The sequence below is a fragment of the Quercus suber genome, unplaced genomic scaffold, assembly GCF_002906115.3.
Source record: "Quercus suber isolate HL8 unplaced genomic scaffold, Cork oak 2.0 scaffold_340, whole genome shotgun sequence".
In the NCBI taxonomy this organism is placed as follows: Eukaryota; Viridiplantae; Streptophyta; class Magnoliopsida; order Fagales; family Fagaceae; genus Quercus; species Quercus suber.
The window spans coordinates 80,781-94,801 of NW_027069792.1; the positions used below are offsets into that span (position 1 = coordinate 80,781).

The 14,021-nt window shown below is 36.2% G+C and overlaps 1 protein-coding gene across 1 annotated transcript in view; it reads right to left on the reverse strand.

Annotated features, from left to right (window-relative positions):
- LOC112025604 (probable aldo-keto reductase 1) overlaps positions 1-3,636 on the reverse strand; it is a 10,325-nt gene extending 6,689 nt beyond the window's left edge. The window contains exons 1-5 of the mRNA XM_065759717.1: positions 3,484-3,636; positions 1,847-2,014; positions 1,441-1,644; positions 1,097-1,269; positions 800-896 (exon numbers count right to left, since the gene is read on the reverse strand). Of these exons, the coding sequence (XP_065615789.1) occupies positions 800-896; positions 1,097-1,269; positions 1,441-1,644; positions 1,847-2,014; positions 3,484-3,543 (702 nt within the window). The 5' untranslated portion in view covers positions 3,544-3,636. The remainder of the gene's footprint in view (positions 1-799; positions 897-1,096; positions 1,270-1,440; positions 1,645-1,846; positions 2,015-3,483) is intronic.
- Between the last annotated feature and the right edge of the window lie 10,385 nt (positions 3,637-14,021).

The following is a 14,021-nucleotide window of genomic DNA, read 5'->3' on the forward strand; positions in this document are numbered from 1 at the left end:
TTTTGTTGACCGGTGCATTATGTGTCGTAGTAATGGGGAGACAGTGAATCATCTACTTCTTCATTGTGAAAAAGCTTATCTGCTGTGGAGCTTGGTTTTTAGAACCTTTGGGATCTCATGGGTTTTGCCAAGATCGGTTGCAGATACGCTTTTTGGTTGGTGGAATTGGTTTGGAAAGCATTCTTCTAGCATTTGGAATTTAGCTCCTTTGTGCCTTATGTGGTGTATCTGGAGGGAGCGGAATTGGAGAACTTTTGAGGATACGGACAAATCCAATAATCAGTTGCTCGCTTTCTTTAGTGGTTCTCTTTTTGATTGGTCTAGGGCTTGGGGAATCACCTCTAGTGACTCTCTCCCTTTGTTCCTTAATTCTCTGCTCAGTACTTAGTTCTTATGTTGGCTTTTGTTTGTTTTGTTGTCTTTTCTTGTTGTTTGTTTCCTTCTCTGTAATCCTTGCTCTACCTTTTGTTTTTCATGAGGTAGCTCTTTGAATATACATCTTCTTACTTATCAAAAAAAAAGAAATGTCATCTATGGTATTAGTGAGGTCGATGAAAAAGTTTAATTGCAAATTTTCAAAATTTCAGGGATTTGGTCGCAAACTTTCAAATATTACAGATGAAATTGGAACTTGTAAACTTCAAGGACTAATATAGCGTGTGCCCTTGTAGGAATTTTTCATTCAATGAACCTGAAGAATGCATTGTTCGAAGAAAAATATCATTTTTTCCTGAAAAATCATTTAGGCTATTTAAAAGCCTAACAAATAAATGACACAAAGTATTGGTGAAATTGGTACCAAAAAGCTATTTGCAGCCAAACTTTCCACAACTCCTTTGCCAGCGAAAAAACCACGACCAAGAGGACTGTATGGAACTAGCCCAATGCCAAGCTCCCTACATGCACAAAGTATCAAGACTAAAGAGAGCATTCTCATGCTTCAGGATAAGATAAAATTTTCCTTATTGTAGCAGTCATTCAAAAGAGATAATAGTATTGGAAACCCAAGAAAGAATAGGAAAAAAAGGGAGAGATTTTTAGGATAGATGCAATCTGATCAGTCAATTATAAAACATCATCCATGAACAGAACAAACCTGCAAAGTGGAATTATTTCATCTTCAATATCACGAGTCCAGAGAGACCACTCCATTTGTAAAGCTGTGATGGGATGCACAGCATGTGCTCTCCTTATTGTATCTGGGCTGGGTTCAGATAGACCAATATACTTGATTTTTCCCTCTTCTACCAGTTTCTTAAGTTCACCAACCTACATTCAAATAAGATGTATCTAATTAAATTTGCCACCAAAATCCCACCATCACTACAATGAAATAATAAATTTGCAGAGAAATTGACAATTTCAAATTACAAACAAGAAATAATTCAAAAAGGCCAACCATTACAGGCTTGTGATTGAAAGGGCATGAGAATCACTTACAGTTTCTTCAATGGGCACTTTTGTGTCTACTCGATGCTGATAATACAGATCAATGTATTCCACATCAAGACGCTTCAAGCTAGCCTCACAGCTTGAGCGAACATACTCAGGGCTACCATTCACTTTTACATTAGGAAATTTCAGTGTTTGGATGCCAAATTTGGTGGCTATTTGAATTTTTTCTCTTGGCAACTGCTTCAAGGCCTGAAAGATATAAACTTCTTTCAGATAATATCACAGAGTTTTAACCTGGTCCTCAATTAGTAATCAATGCTCTAGCAGATGATATAGAAAATAGTATCACAAAGATATTTCTACATCAGTGACCATTTTTAGATTTACTACTAGATAGGAACTAAAACATTTAACTTCTTGAGATAGTAGAATTAAAATTGGTGTTTATTACCTTCCCAAGCAGAATTTCATTAGTATGGGGTCCATAAATGTCAGCTGAATCGAAGAAAGTGATCCCCTTACTGAAAGCATGCTTTATTACTGCGATTCCATCTTCCTCGGAGAGAGGAGAATTGTAGGCTCCAGTCAGGGTCATACATCCAAACCCCAACTTTGAGACCTGAGAAAAAGAGTCAAGAATTCAAAGAAATAAACAAAAAATTGACAAATATGTTGTAGAATGAAAGTAAAGCACAACGAATTATTTTAGTAGAGGAAACTATTCCTTAAAACCTTTAGAACCTGTGCATCTTGAACGGTGGGAAAGATCAACTGCTAGTTTGACAACAATTTGAAGAATTTATAGTTTTAGTTAAATGCATTACTAAATTTTCATGGTTATAGGTTATCTATGCAGGTTCAACCTTACGTCGTGAGTCTTTGTAGAAGAAAGGAACAGGAATACATATGATCTGAAGTCTCCATCATTTCTATCATTTTTAATTCCTCTGAAGCCTCCCATATGACAAGATATGAAGCACACAAGATTTGGAGGACTTTAATACATAAAAAACATTAATTTCTGAAAATAGAAATGATGAAGGAGGATTTTGTTGATTCCTTAATCTTCTTGTAGTCTCTATTATATAGTGTAGATGATTACCCAATACAAAAATATTAAAATGACATTAAAACTCAACTTCCCCCTATCCTATCCACAAAATCAAATTGGTGTATTTGTATCAATTATACTAGGCAAGAGAATTCTAACTACTCTTTACGTTTAACAGACAGCATCTGTCAGACTGTCACACTGCTGTCTTCAGAAGATTAAACAAATCTCTTTGGATTTAAACTTTACCTTAACAGTTTGAGAATCACCTTAATCTGTTCAGTTCATCATGTTGAGCTTGGTTTTCCGGTATACAGATGGGTGCATTGGTGTCATAAAACAGAGTTTCAAGGGCATCATAACATCAAAACACATTTCAATTATAAGTATCCAAAAACTCTTGTTTTAGCATTCCCATTTAAACTTGCTGCCAAGAATAGTTTCTCACTATGCCAATGCTTATAGATTGCCCATTATTAAATCATTCCTCTTTTTTGAGGTTGAACCAATTAAAAAAATAACCTACAGAACCGCTGCCATTAACTGCTTATGCTTTGATTTAAGAATTGTGTTTCTTAGCAGTGACACAATTCCTGCTGCAGTTGGAAGTTCTTGTTGAAGAGTGCAAAATGAATACGGAAGACATAATAATTGCAGCCACATCTTAAGATTGGTAAAATTTAGCACTTCTCTACAAACTCATTCTCAATCTAGCATGTGACTAACTAAATAGCTTCATACAAATTGTTTCAAATTTATGATGCACTGTTCCTTGTCTCTAACTAACATACTAAACTTGTCCCCATGATATTCTTACAAAATATACTGTACATGTGCAATAGGATAATTTCATATAATTGCAGCTTAAAGCTTCTGATCCCACAAAAGGTTACTTGGCGACTCCCAAAATCGGTCTCAATTTTCTTCTAATCTTTCCTTTATTCAAACAAGTCTGTAACTTGCATTGCAAAGTGGAGGTTTCTTTCAAAAAAAAAAATAAAATGAAAAGGTATTCAAGGAATGGCATTGGGTTTTACCTCAAGTCCTTGATTGCCCAGTTTCACCCTTGGAATTTGGAATTCGTTCCCTTCAGCCATCTTTCAAATTGTGTGTTTTTCTGTGCAAGATTTTCAAAGTCTGAATCTGTTTCTGTGATGATTTTCTTTTCCATTTCTCAATAAAGTTTCAGAAATATATATATATTAACAGATTGAGTAGAGGTAAAGACCACTGGGAACTAGCTGCTGTGAGTGTGAGATGGCTATGCATATAATTACAAGTAACGTTGGACTTTTTGAAACAGAGCTCAAAACGTCATCAGTGACGGCAATTAGAGAATTCTAACGACATGTTCAGACGTACAGTTCTATGTTTTCATTTTTCTTTGATAGAAAAACCTAGGAAAGGAAAGTCTTACCAAAGTTGCTGACTTGCAGTACATTAGCTTTTCCAAACAAATTCAAACGTATGATTGTGTGGACCCATATAATACAAATAATATTATTTTTTCCAAAGTGGATTAAATTCAATTAAATAATATATTTGAATTTTTTTTAGAAGGAAATCATTTATTTGAATTTGATTGGAAATTTAAGGTATCATATTTAAGTTTTGTCCCAGAAAAAGTGTGTATATATAAATATTTTTTTTGGAATAATTTGATAATTAGGTTATGAAGATTTGAATCCCTGGACGTCATCGTTCAAAGTAGGTGTATAGAGTTAGTGAGTTACTATTGGGCTATCAATCCAATAAAAATCCCGTCATTGCACTGATGGATAACAATTTGTGTTGGCAGGTTTTGTTTGTGTTGAGTTAGGGATATATGACTACATAAGTTGACATGAATATGATTTGTTTAATAATCATATTTTTCTCCAAAAAAAAAAAACATAATTATTAAATAGGTTGACACGATATGACCCATATAAAAATGCATATATTCAACACAATTCGTTTTAATTTGTTTGATAAACAGATTAAGTTGACACAAATATAACTCATTTCAACCTATTTAATAAAGGGAAAATCTTGTTACACACTCTCTATTGCACACTCTGCACACACTATTTTGTGATAATCAAGTGTATGATAATCAATATTCTTTCTAAATATGATCAAATAATAACATGACTAAGATTTTTTGTTTAAAATATTTTGTGAGCAGTAATAGTAACAAATAATTTTTATTTATTTTTATAAATTCCATTTCATAAAAACATCAGTATAACATCAACTTTATTATAATTACTCAATTTTATATTTAAAATTCAAATCTATATTGAATAAAAAATTACTTTCATTTATACAGACTAAATAGGTTCAATTTCAAATGGGTTATCCCATCATGACACAAATAATAAACCTTATCATTTTGGATTGATTGTAGGTCATCACAAATTAATTAATTATCCATTATGTTTTGATAGGAACCTCATTTACCTACTAAGACTAACTTCAAAAAAATTTAGTGTTGTGCTGTGTCAAAGTGGCATCTTCTAAACATAAAAAAAATAAAACTACTTACACCAAGCATTTTGGTCAGAGTTATCCTTTGTTTCATCATTGATTATGTCATTATGAGTTATATTCATTAACTCTTTGTTTGATCATTGATTATGTCATAACACTTTTCTTCTACTAGACTACTATAGGCTGGTGCTTTGACGGTCCACAATTTTAATATTATATTCTAATATAATATACCGTGAATATTTAATACCTTGTTGTACAAGAAAGGCCAGATTTCTGATCTACTTATTATTATGAACAGGTATCCTAGCTCGAGTAATTATTTATTTGGTTAGCATTACACAAAAAGAATAGAAATATTGAGGAAAACTTGTCAACAAAATTGAACTTCAACAGAAAAAATAAACTTCGTTGAAAAAGAGAATGATGGGCAATAAGGCGTTATCCCAACTGTTACCACTGGTTGACATCTCCTTTATGCTAACTGGACCTCACCAAAGAATTGGAAATATCTGCCCCGTAAAATGCCTGATATTCTTTTTCAATTCTTGAAGAATCCATCAGTGCACAATAATGTTTAGCTGCAATGACACATGTTCTTCACAGACTTCTTAAGAGTAGTCATTTTGCGAGAAGTCCAAGTAGGCTGGAAGCATTTCCAACAGTCTCCAACAAGTCTGCTTGGTCCTACAGGGAGCTATATGGTCTTTTGGTTTATCATAATCTGCCTAGAGGGGACTCAAGGGCGTGATCATCGACCAACCAAAGGCTAAAGTCATGGAAGCGCTTTATCTTTTTCTCAAACCTGTGATATAATTATTATGGATTATAACATGCATTCCCTTGGTCTCTTGCACCCATGTCTTGTTCTTGAAGTATAATCCTCCTGTTGGGAATGCAGCTTGGGGAAGCAGGTAGAGATCCACCTGCACAAAAAACTTCAACATCTAAATATCTCAAGATTCCAACCAATACAAATTGTGAAGACAATGTTAGAGATTTCAGAAGCTCAAAAATCCACTAGTTCTCACTTTAGGCTGCATAGATTTGTTGTCATACTATTGAAGTATATCTTACAGGAGAGTTGAAGGAAGACCTTCATAAGGAATAGCTCTGAAACACATGAAAATCCACCTAGAACATATTCTGTACAACTCAGGCCGTGTTTGGCATCTCTAGAGAGGATACACAAGCAGCAGTTCAGTTGGAATTGGAAGGCATCCAAAACATCTAAAGAAATCAACATTCTGAGGCAGGCTCCAGTAGAATGGAACTTGGGTGTGTTCACTGATGTGATGTTCTTATGTTGCAAGACAAAAACAGAATAAATAAAATTGAAAAAACATTTCAACTAGTAACTGAGAAGATCATGATTTGTCCCTCTATTTCCCAATTTACGGCCATCAAATGATAGACAAATATAAATGGTTATGAGGAAACAAACAACCAGCATATTTAGATTTGTTACAAATCGAGTTTGTATAGAATATAATGTTCTTGGTAGCTTATATGCAACACTAGGCACTATTTTCCATAAATGGCACACAGCAAAGGCAAGAAGCACAGACCATATCAACATCATTGTACATTACACTATATCCAAGTTCCAAAATATGGAGTAGGTTTTTTTTTTTGATAGTGAAACCAAGACTAAATTTCATTACTTAGGACAGTTGTCCAAAGAGATTACATCCATATGAATTTGGTTCGCTATTACAGGGGTATCTTCCACTCAAATTACACAGTCATTAACATTAATAGCTTCCCTAGCAAGAAGGTGAGCTGCCATATTGCTCTGTCTGCGAACATGGGTTGCATTCCAGGAGTTTAAGGAACCCAGCCAGAGTTTTGCTCCCTCCAGAACCATCTGGATCGAGCTTGGACCCAGGTCAGACCCTGCAAATGCCATCACCACTGCCTGCGCATCACTTTCTAAGACGATGTCCATTAGACCAAGATCCCTAGCCAACAAAATCCCCTCTTCCATTGCCTTCACTTCCACTTCCAGGGCTCCCAGGGGGAGGGAAATTTTCTTACTCATTGCTCCCATAATCTGACCCTCCCATTTCTGATGACTACCCCAACTCCGCAGCAACCAATACTCGCAAACACCGCCCTGTCCACATTAACTTTATACCGCCCATGTCTAGGTGGTCTCCACTGGTTTCTAACAGGGGCAAGGCCACAGATGGGAGGTGATGGTGTTTACCGCGCTTCCTCCATGTACTCTCAAGCCTCTTTTGCTATACTTTTTGCTTCTTTGCAACGGTCCTCATGTTTAAAGGCATTCCTGTTGTTCCATATATGCCATGCCGTGGTGGCAAACAACTCCCAGTTCGTGACCCTCTTCCTTTCCTTGAGTGTCCACACCACATCAATGAACTCCTTAGTTGGATGATCCAAATCAGGGAAACAGAGACCTACTTCCTTCCAAACATCCAAGGCGACTTTACAATCCCATAATATGTGGCCTGAAGATTCACATTCTCCACAAAAACCACAGCCACCATCTGCGATCACTTTCCTCGGTGCCAGGCGAAAGTTTGTTGGAAGGATGTTTTTGCACGCCCTCCAAAGGAAGTGCTTTATTTTGCTTGGGCAGTTGAGCTTCCAAATGGACTTCCAGAACTGGGTTGCTTTTGATTTATCTGAACAATCTCCTCGTTCCCTTGTCGTGCTGGTCTCCTTAAGCAACTTGAGAGTCACCCCATAAGCACTCCTNTTTGGTTAGCATTACACAAAAAGAATAGAAATATTGAGGAAAACTTGTCAACAAAATTGAACTTCAACAGAAAAAATAAACTTTGTTGAAAAAGAGAATGATGGGCAATAAGGCGTTATCCCAACTGTTACCACTGGTTGACATCTCCTTTATGCTAACTGGACCTCACCAAAGAATTGGAAATATCTGCCCCGTAAAATGCCTGATATTCTTTTTCAATTCTTGAAGAATCCATCAGTGCACAATAATGTTTAGCTGCAATGACACATGTTCTTCACAGACTTCTTAAGAGTAGTCATTTTGCAAGAAGTCCAAGTAGGCTGGAAGCATTTCCAACAGTCTCCAACAAGTCTGCTTGGTCCTACAGGGAGCTATATGGTCTTTTGGTTTATCATAATCTGCCTAGAGGGGACTCAAGGGCGTGATCATCGACCAACCAAAGGCTAAAGTCATGGAAGCGCTTTATCTTTTTCTCAAAACCTGTGATATAATTATTATGGATTATAACATGCATTCCCTTGGTCTCTTGCACCCATGTCTTGTTCTTGAAGTATAATCCTCCTGTTGGGAATGCAGCTTGGGGAAGCAAGTTGAGATCCACCTGCACAAAAAACTTCAACATCTAAATATCTCAAGATTCCAACCAATACAAATTGTGAAGACAATGTTAGAGATTTCAGAAGCTCAAAAATCCACTAGTTCTCACTTTAGGCTGCATAGATTTGTTGTCATACTATTGAAGTATATCTTACAGGAGAGTTGAAGGAAGACCTTCATAAGGAATAGCTCTGAAACACATGAAAATCCACCTAGAACATATTCTGTACAACTCAGGCCGTGTTTGGCATCTCTAGAGAGGATACATTTCACAGCTCTCTAAGCAAAAAAAAAAAAAAAAAAAAAAAAAGGAAAAAAAAGAAGCCTCTTTTGGTATGCAATTTTGGGTTCCAAGGAATGCACTTTATTGAGAATGCATTTTCCATTTCTCATTTTATGAAGCAAAAGAAGAATCCTCAAATTCTCATTTCATTTCATCCTCAAAGCATTCCGCCCTAGGCTTTCCTAGTATCTACTCATTGTCATTAAACTTCCTCAATATTAAAGGATTCATAACAATAACAACAACAAAGCCTTAGTCACAAATTTTTGGGGTTGGCTTAAAGGATTCATAACAAGGCAAGAAAAAATTATTTGCATGTTACAGGCCAATATCAATACAAAAACTGTGTCTCAGGGAGGATTGATTGTGACAGTGCCCTGTGATTGTCTTCTATGAAGAGTACCAGCAGAGAGAGAGGCTGATAAGTCGTCCTTGTTACAAGATTGGAGTATCTAGCATGACAAATTTAAGGGAAAAAAGGAATTACTGAAATTTTGACATGCGTCTTGGAATTAGGTTTCTTTTTGTTTGTTTTTTGTTTTTATTCCATGACACAATTGTTGTTTTTGTCCTCCATTCTTTTCTCCTTAATTGGTTTCCAGCCTTCTTATTTTGGGCTAATTATCACATTCTTTTGTTATTTTGAAGATCTTGTTGACATACCATCCATTGATTATTTGACAGTGCTTGAGTTTGATCTAAATTCAAAGGGATTGTGATTCTTTGGGTTCTTGATTTGACAGGTACAGCATGTAAACACAAGATTATTTGTTAATTCTTTCTGGCATTGTTTTATCAATTTAAAGATACTGTGTATAGCATGATACGTTTTTAAAAATTGTTCCATATATGCCATGCCGTGGTGGCAAACAACTCCCAGTTCGTGACCCTCTTCCTTTCCTTGAGTGTCCACACCACATCAATGAACTCCTTAGTTGGATGATCCAAATCAGGGAAACAGAGACCTACTTCCTTCCAAACATCCAAGGCGACTTTACAATCCCATAATATGTGGCCTGAAGATTCACATTCTCCACAAAAACCACAGCCACCATCTGCGATCACTTTCCTCGGTGCCAGGCGAAAGTTTGTTGGAAGGATGTTTTTGCACGCCCTCCAAAGGAAGTGCTTTATTTTGCTTGGGCAGTTGAGCTTCCAAATGGACTTCCAGAACTGGGTTGCTTTTGATTTATCTGAACAATCTCCTCGTTCCCTTGTCGTGCTGGTCTCCTTAAGCAACTTGAGAGTCACCCCATAAGCACTCCTAACAGTGAATAATCCATTTTTTGACCAAGCCCAAATTAAGGAGTCCTCCTGAAGTCTGGGGCTTATTGGAATACTAAGAATGGCATCAGCTTCGTGGGGGATGAAAGTCTCTTTTACCAGACCTGCCTTCCATGTTCCAGTCTCACTGTCTATAAGTTGGGCAACCTTTTCCAGATTCCAATTCTGCCTTTGGGGGCTGATAACCTTAAATGAGTCTGGAGTTGGAAGCCATCTATCTCGCCATATGTCCACTTTCCTACCATTTCCAACAATCCACCTTAACCCCTTCTCAATAGTTTCCTTAGCTGCCATGATGCTTCTCCAAAATATGGAGTAAGTGACGTGGCCTTCGGGATGTAAAATTGAAGAATCCCTGTACATATGAAACTGATTAGGATTGCTTCCAAATTGCAATGAAGTCAACAAAAAAAATGGAGATAAACATTTCCAAGCATTGTATACTAACTGGCAGGAAAACAAGGAAATATTCAAGCGAAATGACACTGTAGTTTATACTACCAAGGAACATCAAAAGGACAACAAATTAGTAAAGCAAACGTCTAAATTCCAAACTCCTTGTTGCACTGACGCAAACAAAAAATACAACATGATTGATGTGATAAAAAGGATTTATATGTGGTTTGTTTGTATGTTTGTTTTTGTTTTTGTTTTTTTTTTTCATGATTTAGGCAATGACATTGGCATAACAACTTGGTCGTAGCAAGAAAAGTAGTTTTCAATTCAACAAATCAATTCAATTTTCACAGAAAGCGGTTAGGATCAATACACGTTACATAACTACAAATGTAGCACAAAAGCCTAAGTTCTAGAAGAACTAACAAAAAAGATATGTATAAACAGTTAAGCACAACAAATGCTGCTTACAATCACAAAGACTTCAGATTGACAACTTTTAACATAAAAATACCACCTTTAAACTCACACATAAAATAAGAAAATTTAAAGCCAAAATACATTGTTAGTCCCTAAACTTTTAACTGATGAGCGATATAATCCTTGAAGTTCAAAGTGTGATCATTGTTAATCCCTAACAAACTTAAAGTGATTGCTTTTAATCCCTAAAAAGCTTAAGGTGATCAATTTTAATCTCTAAAAAACTTAAATTAATTAGTTTTTGTCCAATGTGTCTAACAGAGTGATGACATGGTAATTTTTAAAAAACTAAATAAAGCAATCACATTAAAAAAACTAAATCGCTCATGGGCTTAAGTTGCAAACTAAACTATAAAATAACTTAGGTTAGGATCAATACACATATTACATAACTACACATGTAGCACAACTTGCAACAATATATAAGCAGTTTAGCACAACTTGCAATTCCAATTTACAATGACTTTAGAATGCCAACTTAAAAACACAGCATTTGAACTCACATATAAAATAATAAATGCTTAAATACATTATTGTTCCTGAAAATTTAGCCCATTAGTGATTTTAGTCTATGATGTTTAAAACTAAAATCAACCAATATAAGTTTGTAAGGAGCTAAAATGGATCACTTTAAGTTTGTTAAAGTTTAGGAACGTACGTACAGTTTGGGCAAAAATAAAATATAAATGAAACCCAGATGTTAAAAAATAAAATACATACCTGAGAACCAGACTTATGGGCAATTTGAGAATCAGGGGTAGGCAGGACGAGCACGGCGTGGCCAGGCCAATGCTGATTAACCTTAAAAAGCGTGGCATAGTTCTCGGCAATGACAAGTACTTTGTCCTCATGCTTTTGCCTGGCAATGCTAATCAACTAGTTGTTAAGAAAAGGCAAGGGTGACTCACAGCGCAGACGATCACTGTACCGTTCTTGGCAATGATGAGAAGAAGAAGAGCAGTTGGGGTGAAGATGAAGATTGAAGACATGATGATGGAAGGTTCTTGAGGAGCGTCGGGATAATAATGGGTTTGGACCTGAAAACGAAAACGGGTTGTCAATTGGTCTTTGTTGCATTTTTTTTGAGATTTCTAGGACTAGGAGAGGAATTTCTTGAAGACTTTGGAAAGGGATTTACTGAGAGATCTTTGAAGATCGGATCTGGGTGCTTCCCAGCCCAGGTGGCAGATCATGAGATGACTATGAGAGTATGTTTGGATTGTAATCATTTATATGCAGTATTGCAATTTTCATCAAAACAACATGCCTAAAAAAAATGAGAAAAAAGAGAATACTATTATAAGGAATAATTATTCCTGAGAATAACTACCATTGAGGATGAAGATTAACTATTTCTCTCTAATATAGTTATAAATTTTTAATCCTTATTTTTTGGCAGGTGTAATAATTTTTAAATAAATAAACTTTTCATACATATACACATAACAATTATAAAAATAAAAATTCATAAAAAATATTGTAGCTCATCCCTCTCTCAAGGATAAATGGCAAGATTTTGGTGTAGGTGATCATTTTTATCCTTAGAATAATAGACATAATTCCGTATCTTTCTCTCTCGGCACTTTCATACAAATAGAAGCGTTGATCAGAACTCCTGATCACATCACTTCTACACAAAAACAAAAGTGACAATTGCACCATTGGCACTTCTGTTCAGATTAAGAGCCCCGAAGGAGATATAGTATGGGTGGCGTTCAAATATGAAAGGCTGGTTAGTTTCTGTTTCAAGTATGGGTGGATTGATCGGGCATGAAGTTAAGTCTTGCGATAAACCGAGACATGAGGAAACACAGGCTTTCCAATATAGGGAATGGTTGAAGGCTAGGTATCGACGAGTAGAGGAAGGTTAGCGAAAGAGGAAGCAAGACAAACCTATGGAAGCAGTGACAAAGGCAAAAACCGCTTCAATGGTTACACTAGAAGTAGTTACTGAACCAACACATGTTTCGGGAATCAACCTTAGCAATCCCAAAAATCATGGCCTTGCGATGGACATCTCAACGGATCATGTTGAGAAGGAGCAAGTTAATAGGAATAGCAATTCTCTTCCCTAATAAAAAGGAAGTGCAAATTTCTGATAAGGCAGAGGCATTGGTGATCAAGGAAAATACTGTGAATACTGCGATTGTGCTTCATCCCAGATTTATTAGAGATAATTTATTCAATGTGCCTATTCTTGACTCCACTCAAAACTCAAACTCAAAGGCAGTTGATAATGTGACACAAGCAACTGAGTATTTTCATAGGAAACACGTATGTGGGAGCAACTATAAAATAGCAATGTGGAAAAGAGTTGACCGAAAAGTTGATTTTGTTACAAAAAAAATAGGGGGCATTTCGAGAACTTTGGGAAAGAAAAGGGAATACCCAGTTCAACATAAAACTGGGGTAAAAGTGGAGATGGAGAAAAACAAGAGAACAAAAACACAGGATGTCAACACCAATCTATTTACAACCGCGGAGGCTAATACCCAGCCTCGCTGAGAGCAATGATTATCATAAGTTGGAACTGTCGTGGGCTTAGGAACCCACGGGCAGTGGAGGTCCTCTCTTACTTAGAGAGAGAAAAAGCTCCTAAAGTTTTGTTTCTGATGAAGATAAAATGAACTGTTGATGAAATGAAATGGATTCAAAATGAGTTACATTTTGATGTTATGTTGGCTGTTCCTTGTTTGGGTAGGAAGGGTGGCTTGGCAATGTTATGGAAAGAAGAAGTTGATTTGAATATCCAAACTTACAATTAGAACCACATTGATGCTCTCATTCTTACTAAACAAAATATGTCTTGGAGGATTACTGGCTTTTATGGGAAACCAAAAGAACATTTGAGGCATGAAACTTGGGATTTACTCAAACATTTGAGCACACGGACTTCAACTCCTTGGTTATGTATAGGAGACTACAATGAGATCTTGTTTGCTGAGAAAAAGGATGGTCGGCTACCTAAACCAATGCATCTCATGCAAGAGTTTAGAAGTACTTTATTGCATTGTGGACTAATTGATTTGGGTTACACTGGAAATATTTTTACATGGGAAAATGGTCGTGAGGGAGATGATTATGTGCAAGAATGGCTTGATAGAGCTTGTGCAACGTTGGCATGGAGGAGACTATTTCCTTACAGTAGAGTATCACATTTTCCTGTGTTTTACTCTGATCATGTGCCCCTTATTTTGAATACACAGGTGGAACAACATCATGTTAGGCCTAGAAGAATACCTAGATGGTTTGAGGAAAAGTGGGCAACCCACCCTAATTGTGAAGCTATAATACAACATGCATGGACCAATGTGATACCAACAAGCAGCCCAATGTTTATT